This window comes from Hordeum vulgare, chromosome 1H (genome assembly GCF_904849725.1).
Source record: "Hordeum vulgare subsp. vulgare chromosome 1H, MorexV3_pseudomolecules_assembly, whole genome shotgun sequence".
NCBI lineage: Eukaryota > Viridiplantae > Streptophyta > Magnoliopsida > Poales > Poaceae > Hordeum > Hordeum vulgare.
In genome coordinates, this window is record NC_058518.1 from 439,613,589 (window position 1) to 439,624,386 (window position 10,798).

At 41.7% G+C, this 10,798-nt stretch overlaps 1 protein-coding gene across 1 annotated transcript; it reads right to left on the reverse strand.

The window, feature by feature from the left end:
- Positions 1 to 9,354: 9,354 nt before the first annotated feature.
- On the reverse strand, positions 9,355 to 10,368 carry LOC123413186 (transcription initiation factor IIB-like). The gene has a single exon (XM_045106139.1). The coding sequence runs from the start codon at positions 10,303 to 10,305 to the stop codon at positions 9,355 to 9,357; it is 951 nt and encodes a 316-aa protein (XP_044962074.1). The 5' UTR covers positions 10,306 to 10,368.
- Positions 10,369 to 10,798: the final 430 nt, after the last annotated feature.

Genomic DNA, 10,798 nt, shown 5'->3' on the forward strand with positions numbered 1-10,798 from the left:
GGGGGACTCCCTCCCACCAAACCAAGTCCAACTCGGTTTGGGGGGGGAGTCCTCCCCCCTTGGACTCGGCCGACCCCCTGGGGGCTCCTTGAGCCCCAAGGCAAGGTCCCCTCCCTCCCACCTATATATACGGAGGTGTTAGGGCTGATTTGAGACAACTTTTCCACGGCAGCCCGACCACATACCTCCACGGTTTTTCCTCTAGATCGCGTTTCTGCGGAGCTCGGGCGGAGCCCTGCTGAGACAAGGTCATCACCAACCTCCGGAGCGCCGTCACGCTGCCGGAGAACTCTTCTACCTCTCCGTCTCTCTTGCTGGATCAAGAAGGCCGAGATCATCATCGAGCTGTACGTGTGCTGAACGCGGAGGTGCCGTCCGTTCGGTACTAGATCGTGGGACTGATCGCGGGATTGTTCGCGGGGCGGATCGAGGGACATGAGGACGTTCCACTACATCAACCGCGTTCACTAACGCTTCTGCTGTACGATCTACAAGGGTACGTAGATCACTCATCCCCTCTCGTAGATGGACATCACCATGATAGGTCTTCGTGCGCGTAGGAAAATTTTTGTTTCCCATGCGACGTTCCCCAACACTTATTTCTCTCCAATTTATCCATTTAGTTTGGCCAAGAAGATTGATTTATATTCAGTGGGAGTGGTGTGTTGTAGTGGGTTCAATCTTGTGGTGCTTTATATACTAGTGACACAAGGGGACAAGACATGTATTTATATTGTTGCTATTAAGGATAAAATGAAGGGGTCCAAACATATTTCTTGTCTTACTTTGTCTACATCATGTCATCTTGCTCCAAGCATTACTATGTTTGTCATGAAGTTAATACCTAGAGGGCAAGCATAGAAGCACTCTGGAAGTAAAGTAATAGTAGTAGATGTTGGATCGTTTCGGTCTACTTGTTTATGGACATGGTTCCTATATACACACAATCATTTCCATGAATAACATGTCATAACTATGGGCTATTCTGTGGATTGGCCGACAATAATTTGTTTACCCACCATGTGCTATGTTCAAGAGCGTAGCCTCTACTGAAAACTATGGACCACGGGTCTACTTAATCCTATTGCTAAAACCCAAAAATACCTTGCTGCACTTTTACTTTTATTTATTTACTTTTTCTATTTATACTATCTATCTATCAGAATTAATCCTTGCAAGTAACGAGTTCAAGGGGCTTGACAACCCTCTTGCCCGTGTTGGTTGCAAGTGTTTGGTTTTGTGTGTGTAGGTGCTCACGATGACAGTTTGCTTGATTATCCTATTGGTTTCATAACATAGGTTCTTACTAAGGGAAATACTTATCTCTACTATACTGCTTTATCCCTCCTCTTCCGAGAAAACCCCAACACAGTTTACACGTAGCACTGTACCACCACATGCTTTAGCCGCCAACTTCAATATTGATACAACAAAACAAACACCCCTAGAATCAGCCAAGAACGCACCTGGTTGTCTTGCACAGAGTTCCTCGACATCCATCGTATGCACATGTCAAACAAATGACCGTGATATTAAATGCCAGTGTTGTAATCGTGGGGATCACTATGAGTGCCAATGTTCATCTAAGTGTGTGATGCTTGTTACCGAAGATGGTGCGTATGAATCTGCTAGTGGCTACAATGAGGAGACTTTGGCTCTTATTGCATGCGAAGAACAAGGTGGCGTTGACTATGACCAAGATACACAATACATGCCCATTGAAGACGATAATAGGTATGTAAGTTTAGTTGCTCGACGTGTTTTGAGTGTGCAAGCAACACAAGCTGAGAAAAATCAGAGACACAATTTGTTTCGTACCAAGGGAGTTGTAAATGAACGTTGTGTCTGTGTCATAATCGATAAAGGGAGTTGCGACAACTTGGATATCATGAAGATGGTGGAGAAGTTCTCCCACACCACCAGACCACATCCTCATCCATACTACATACAACGGTTCAACAACATCGGCAAGGTTAAGGTAACACATATTGTTCGTATGCATTTTAGTATTGTTTCATTTGCTAATTTTTTGATTATGATGTGGTACCCATGCAAGCATGCTCCCTTTTAGTTGATAGAACATGACAATTTGATAAAAATTCTCGACTCCATGGTAGGAAAAAATAGTATACCCTGTTCATAAGGATAATACTTTGCTTCCTATGTCTCGAGATTGTTTTTTTGAAAGATGGTCTTACTAGAGGTAGTAAAGAAAAACAAGAGCAAGAGTGAAAATCATATTTTTGCAAAATAATTTGAGAAACACCGTAAGCCTAAAACCCAACCATCAGCAATTGTCTGAAATCAAATTGAAGAATTCATGCTTACTTGCCACCAAATGTGATATTACTAATCTGGATGTTAGAAACTCTATTTTCTATGGTTTTGTGTGCAAAGAGGCATTATTTTCATTCAAGGTATTCCATCCTCTTTGCCTCTTGCTATCGCTAACATCTTGCAGGAGTTGCTTGACGTCTTTATACAAGACGTACCATCGGGATTACCACCTATTTGAGGGATAGAGCATCAAACTGACTTAATTCTCAGTGCCTCGCTGTCCACTCGTGCACCATACTGTACCATATGAAGGAGATGAAAGCGATTACGCATCAAGTAAAATATCTACTCGACAACGGTTATACTTGAATCCCTTAGTTCGTGTGCTACTTTTGTTATACTAGTTCCAAAAAAGAATGGAACATGGCGTATGCGTGTTGATTATAGATCCATTAATAATATTACTCTTGGATACAAACATCCTATTTCTAGGCTACACGATATGCTTTATGAATTAAGTGGCCCTACCATATTCTCCAAATTTGATATGTGTGGTGGATACCATCAACTTCATATGAAATTGGAATATGAATGAAAAAAACATCTACAACTAAAGTTGGCTTATATGTGTGGTTAGTCATGCCTTTTGGGTTAACTCGTGCATCAACCAATTTCATGAGATTAATGAATGAAGTTTTAAGTGCTTTCATTGGATGGTTTTTTGTAGTCTATTTTTATGATATACTAATTTATATAAAATCTTTGGAGGAACATTTGTAACATCTACATGTTGTTTTTCTTGCTCTACGAGATGCACATTTGTTTGGTAACCTTGGGAAGTGCATGTTTTGCACCGATCGAGTATTGTTTGTTGGCTATGTTATTACTTCGTAGGGCACTGAAATTAATAAATCCAAGATTCAAGCATTTGAAAGTTGGCGGCAGCCCAAAACACAAGTGACAATTTCTCTAGGCCTTGCTTGTTTCCATAGGCATTTTATGAGATATTTCAGCACATAGAAGGATGTGTCTTTTGTTTGGGGTACCACACATGAAGAACCATTCACACTATTTCATGGTCCTTTACTCCAACTTTCCAATTTTAGTAAGACTTTTGGGATTGAATGTGATGTTAGTGGAATTGAGTTAGGAGGTGTGTTATTACGAGAATGAAGGAAATATCCATGATTTATATATGTCAAAAGGCTAAGTTACAACTCAATCCTTATGGTTTATATATGCCTTTGCCTATATCTAGTATTCTATGGGTGGACATGTCCATGGACTATGCTATAATTTTATGTCGAACAAAGAAGGGGAGATATAGCATATTTGTTGTTGTGGATATATTTTTCAAAATGGCACACTTTATACCGTGTCATAAAAGCGATGCTTCTACTAATGTTTCTGATTTATTTTTTCGTGAAATTATTCGCTTGTGTGGTGTGACAAATACTACTGTTTCAAATCATGATAATATTTTTGCTTATTCATGGAGTACTAAATTTATTAGCGAGTTTTGGACATGTGTATGGGCTAAGTTCGCGACTTAGCTCCTTTTTAGTACTCCATGTCACCCTTAAAATGATGGAAAAACTGAAGTAGTCAATAGACCATTGTCTACTATGCATAGAGTCATTTTAAAAAATAACTTGAAAATGTGGCAAGAATGTTTGCCGCATATTGAATACACTTACAATCGTTCGATGCATTATACCACTAAGATGCGCCCTCTTGAAATTATGCATAGTTTGTGATCTCTGCACCCCTTGATTTGTTACCTCTTGCATCTTTGGAGAAGGTTAATTTTTATGCTAAACAACATGCTGAATTTATCTTAAAAATGCAAGATTAACCAAGGACAACAATGAGTGTATAAATTCAAAATACAAACTTGTTGGGAATATGTGTAGAAAACATTTTTCTTTGCACATGGAGATCATGTTTGTTTGCATTCACGCAATGATTATTTTCTTGATTTCCCAAGCCATAGTTTATGTCACGTGTTGATGGACCTTTTGAGGTATTAGAAAAAATTAATGTTAATGCATATACACGTGAGCTGCGTGCAGATTTTAGGGTTAGTACCATATTTAACTAGCAGGTTCGAAGCCTTATTTGGGTGTGAAAGATTAGTTAACATGTGTGTTATTTTATTATAAATGTCCTAGCATGGACAAGAAGCATGAACATTGAGGCATTCAAGCCATGACATGAAGGCACGCGCGGCAAACAAGAGTGGAGTTTCGAGTGGAGTTAAGCCCAGTGAAGCCACCATGATAACATATAAGGTCTTGTACTAAATATACAAGGAACCCCTCATAAATTTAGTTCCTAGCTTTCTATAGGTGCAGCTCCACCTTATTTTTTGGCTAGTCCCGTGTGTTTTCACATGCCATTTTAGATTCTGTGTTGTAGGGGAAACGACCGATGATAGATTTCAGTCCCACCTTGCCAAAGCTGACTGAAATTCCCTCTCTTTCATCCTATAAATACAACCTTTAGGTCATTGCTTAGACTTGGGTTTTGTTTAGATTAAAGTTTGTCATAGTTGCAACTCGCGGACTTCGTTTGTGTCCAATGGTCAGACCAATACTTCTAAGGACACCACTTCCATTAATAAAGCTTTAATCTTAATTTGCAGTATCGAGATTGCAATATTAGTTCATTCTTGTCCTTTGTTTGCATGCATGATCCTCTAGTAGGTTTAGTGTAGCTAGTACCTCGTGGTTAGGTCGATCGTGCTCTGGTGTGGTTAATAACCTCTTGGAGTTGGTTGAGCGATTGCTAAGTTGCGACATCTTCGCACGTTCGTAGTCGGATCATCAAAGTCTACTCCACTAAAAAGGGTAGTTAACTTCCCATCGAAAGACGAGACATCTTCTCCTCTATCAACAGGAGTCATGAATGGCTAGGATTTCCTAAAGAGATTTTTGGTTTCTTCTTGTGGAGTATGTTCTCCGGTATAGCTACGCTCCCAAAAAGGGGATCTTTTTAGGAATCTTGTTTTTTTGGTAGCTTGTTATCCATTGGAATCTTGGGTCTAGATATTTTATTACGAAGTACACAATTGTTGGCGAGGAGGAGCTTAGGCGTGGCTAGATTCTTGAGATTATGCAATAAATAGGAAATACCCTGCAACATGCTTTGGTGTAGGCCTTTTAATTAGTGTTCTTGGATAAATAAATGGGTCTCGTTAGTGCCTATGGGTAAAATGTTTTCAAATGTCTTTGACTTGGTGTCTTGCTAAACTCCAGGTATGCTTTCTAAGGTTCATATTCATGGTGCAGTGTGTTGGTAAATCAGGTGACACAATGTGACATACTTTTGTACTCCTGATGGTTAGCGTGTGCCTTTTATTTGGTGCTCTTGGATGATTAGATTGATCTGGTGAAAGACTTACTACCATGTTAGGTCTGTTGTATTTCCTATTTAGTGGGATAGCGAGGTATCACTGCTGGACATGTTTGCTTAGTTTTGTGCTTTCGATGTTTAATCATGTTTTTGGTTCTTTTTACATGCCTTGTCTTGGACTTCCTGAATCATTTTCTATTGCCTGATCTATGGAATCTCGGCCATTTTGAGATAGGAGCATATTCATCTATGAAATACCTATTTTTGCATTTATTTTTCACAAAGTACATGTTTATTTTCAAGGAGGAGTTTATGACTAGTTAGATTCTTGAGGTCATGCATAATTAGGGAATTCCCTGCAACTTTCTTTGGTGCTTTGGTGTTGTGAGCATTTTTATTAGTGTCCTTAGATAAATAAATGGATGCGAGAGAAGAGAGATTAAGGATAAAATGTTTTGAAGTATCTTAGACTTATTATTTTGCGAAGTTTTTCTAAGCCGTTCAAATTATTGAATTAACATCAAATTTAACTCCGGTAATGGATGGCTTGTCCAAAAAGGAAGTCAAGATCTGAGGGTAGGAGTTGTAAAATCCCAATTGAAAATAATGCAGGATCAAAGACAAACAACACCCAATGAGGACAAATACAAGTAATTTCATAAGTACAACCAACAATTATTGAGAATATATAGAAGTATAAAATTAAATTTGGTAGGATTCTGAGGTGTCATTTATGAATGTTTCCTTTATACTCCTAGGTGGCCTCATTTCTCTCTTCCTAGAATCCTAGGAGGTTTTTGTGGCCTTCCTAATTTTGTCGGATGCCTCCTCTATGCTTATCAGGGAAGGAGAGGGGAGGGGCGAAATTGTTGGCTTTTGTTCTTCTATTTCGTAGGTTATCTAGGTACATTACTTGAATAAATCTACATATGGGGCACATGCAGATCAGTTACTCCTTTGGCCGTTTACCTTTTGGAACCTTATGGCCACACGTCTGGCTAGCAATGACTACCGCGGATTGAGAAAATAAGGAAGGGCATGTACCTATCGTAGTCATAGTTAAGTGGAATTGTAGTATTATTATAGGTGTTAAATTTATGTGCATATTATATCTGCTATCGGCTTTAAGTTTATGATTATATAATTCTTTGATATTTAGTTGTTGAATCCTATATGAATCCTCAAGCAAATATATTCTAGTTTAGGCCAAATAATAATGTAGGATCTAATACCGTCCATTTGTGATAGTCAACATGTCTAGCTAATTTTATTTTGCTAAAATAGATATTTTTTCATTCGTTTGTTTTGTTTTTTTGTTTTTGTCTTTTATTAGTTTTTCTCTTAAATCCACCAAGACAAAAAATCTTGGACAATCTTGAAATATTATCTAATTTTCACTTACAACCACCCAAACAAAACATTGTGCTGGATAAAACTCATGATTATGATTAGATAAAGTAATACATGTTTAAATATTTTTGTACATTTGCATTCTAACTTTTTAGTGAAGAAAAAATGTGAATCATTCTTGCTTTATTTTTGCTATAATTTATCTGTAGTTTTATTTTTTTTTCCTTTGACTTATTATCTTTCATTTGTATATGTCTATATGGTTCATCTCAAACATCTTAAATGTTGGTACCTACATCATCACCCATTTTGATGTTCAAATGTTACTCCTTTTCACTGGATGGTCAAGAATAAAATTTATCTTGCCTCCATACAAGTAAGGTGATGTACCTAAAATATCTACCTTTTTTAACACAGTATAATTGAAGTCACTCACATACATGAGCATACAATTGCCCTTATGAAAGTACACACGTACACCCTACCCTTATGAGCACCTTCGAGATAGTAAGGTGACATACCATCTTGAGACCGATGAAGTCGTCACCGATGCCTTTGTAGTCGAAGGAAACGTCTCCTCCTAGTGAACGCAAATCGTCGGAAGGCTTGAAATGAATTCAAAAAATGTGGGCATCAATGTCATGTCGAAAACTTGAACTCTAGTGGGCTTGGGATACCACTATCCTCCTAACTATCCAACCACATGCTGGTGCGCTAAAAAGATCTATCTATACTTGTACAATGTCATTATATTTTTGCCACATGGAAAACCATATATCTCTTCATCTTAATTGTCTTTAAACAGTATAATTTCATGGAAAAGTACCTAGCTCTCGACGTCTTGCATTTCCCATGATGGTGCCAAAATATTATTCTACACACTTCATGGTAAATATTTCTCCATTTTAATTACGCACATATTTTTTAAACTTATTGTTGTGTCATCAATATTTTATGGTTTGTAGGATTTTTTTTACATCCTTTTGATGTGAACGATGCTATATAATGTTCCTAGGTTTGTATGGTATGCTATCAACACTCTCCTTCAAATAGATATTTTTCATATGAACCATATGGTTTCAAATGTCCTGAAATATTTTGAGCCAGAACATTTTGTTCTTTATTGACATATTTATATGGAGGTTATTTGCATTTAATCTATCCATCTTGGATTTCCTAAAATGATTAAATCTTTCCTCCTTTGTATAATAAAGTAATTGGAGAAAATTTTAGGCTTGGAATTTCGTGGCATTGATTTCCAAGCTATGACCTTGTGATGTTTGGCCTCATGTGGACTCATAAGGAGGTAACGACGTAGCGGCATGATTTTTTTCGGGGGGGGGGGGGGGGGTGATTTGGGTGGAATGTATATGACAGTTCAATGTCAACACATGTTTGAAGCCATTTAACTTGTGGTTCTAGATAAAAATCAACGGAATTTGTGTGAAAAATGTTAGCCCTCAAGTTAGTGTCACATATGGGGTCATTTATGAGCAGTGTACTTAGCAACCATGTTCCGGACATAAATTGGACATCTACTCTGTTTGGTGTAGTGAATATCAGCATTTTTAATACAAAATGTATATAGTAATTTTAGGGACAATTCTCTTTTGGGTCCTTTCATGTAAGAAGTTACTAGTTAATCCCCTCGTTATGTTTTTGAGGATGTGTCCTGCCACCACGAAAACAACATGCATGGTTGAGTAACCTCAGTTTAAAAACCCATGTCAGTTTGTTTCAATTGGTGTATAACTCGAAAAGATTCTGTCATACTTTGGCATATGTACCTGAACATTTGTCAGATTATGTCGCAAGAGTAGACATCACATTGCCATGCCGGTTTGGTTTTAGAAGTTATTCAAGTTGTTGGTTAGGGATTTTTTTTTGCACTGAAATCCTATTTCAGTTTTTAATCCGGCCATTCTGGTTTCAATTTCAATGAGATTCAAGCAAAATTTGTTTGAACCTAGCTGATATTGAAGCGTCACCCTCTTCTTTGAGACTGTTGCCGCCTTTTTCACCGGAACATAAACTTCATTGTAACCGGTCAAATCCCGGTGCAAAATGTTGAGCCCTCGAAATTGTTAGTCTTGCGTTCATGAGTAGCGTACTTGGCAACCCTGTCTCGGACATTAGTTCATGAGTTTAATCGGTTGAAACGATCCAAGCACAGATTCATTCACGAATGATTCGGCACTTAGAAGCGAAGTCCAACACAAACTTCACATGTCCAAGACTAAGATATGTAGTTGCCAACAACAGCACACGTTTGGAATTTTGGGCACGGCAAACATGCATGCATGTGCAAGGACCTGCCGCGCGCTGCCAAACAGCCAAAGGATCAAGAAGCGTTAATGTCGTGGGCGCTCAGGATCAGCCGAAGAGCATCTGGGCGTGCGGACTGAGGTCTTTGTGCGCCTCCTTGATGGTGCCCTCGGCGACGCCGGTGGCCACGGACACGTCCTTGACGGACCTGCCGGCGCCGGCACGCTGCACAACCATGTAGATGATGGCTGCGGCGACAGACTCCGGGTTGCGGCGCACGTCGAGGCCTTCCTCGACCTTCCGCACTGCCTCCTGCGCGTCGCGCACCTCCTGGTTTCCCAGGCCGAGCCGGGAGCAGAAGCGGCGCAGGTAGTCGGAGGCGCTCACGACGCCGATGTCCATCACCTGGCCGTCCTCCTCCCCAAGGAGCCTCTTGATGTGCGTCGTCATCTTGCCAATGTCCTTCTTCGATTCCGCGCCCCCAGCGGTGACGGAGGCGAGCTCCTTGTACGTGCGTGGCATGCCGAGGTTGCGGCAGGCGATGTAGAGGCAGGCAGCGTAGACGGCGTCCCGCTTCCGGCCGCGAGGGGAGCCCTTGGCATCGTACAGCTTCTTGAACGTCTCCTTGGCCAGGTCCCGGATCGTGGCCACGAGTCCAAGCCGGTCGGCCATGTCAGCGATGCCGCGGAAGCCGTCGACGAGGGTGTTTTCGGACGCCGCGCTAGCGTCGGCATCGCGCACCGACATCCTCGGCAGGGCGTTGGCCCCCACGCCGGTGGCGGAGGACTTGTTGGAGTAGACAATGACCGTGGAGAGTTTAGCGTTGAGGAAGGGGTCTCCGGACGCGCCGACGCGGCTGGGGTCGCGGTCGTCGCCGCCGCCGTCGTCCGCGAAGTTGCGCCACTCGGAACACTCGTCGATGTAGTGCGCGTCGAGAACGAGCGCGCACTCGGTGCAGATTGTGTCGCCGGTGGCGTGGTCGAGCACAACCTCCGTCGCGCGGTGGCACTCCGGGCAGTACACTCGCTCGTCGGCAGCAGAGCTGGTGCTGGTGTACATGGCTGCTGCCGCCGCCGCGTGCGCAGTTTTGGGATGGCTGGGGCGACGGGTTGGGGAAAAGGGTTTGACAAGGTTGGATTGGGGCTTTGGGCTGATATATATAGACGCATAGGTCGGTTCGTGAGGCTAGTTTGGAGCTGGGCACGAGTTCGACTCGGTTTGGAGCTAGCTCCAGAGAGAAGGCCCGAGGCAGCCCGGAGCCTGGCATTTCACGTGGCCCTGTCCGGCCCTCTCACCCTGGACCACAGCAGCAGGCGGGGCCAATCCGAGCCACTGATCCGGTAGGCCATAGCTGCAGCCTTTAGGACCCGGCAGGCGGCACCCTGTAGCCTGGGCGTGCAACAGAGGGCCGGTCACTGTTTGCTGCTCGCGCTCACAGATCATGCGAGCGGCGCTCGCTTTAACCCATTCCCCTGGTAACCAAAACGGGTGTTCACAAGGGAAGGAGCCAGGAAATTGAGGCTCATATATGGCATTTTAACATATAGCGCGG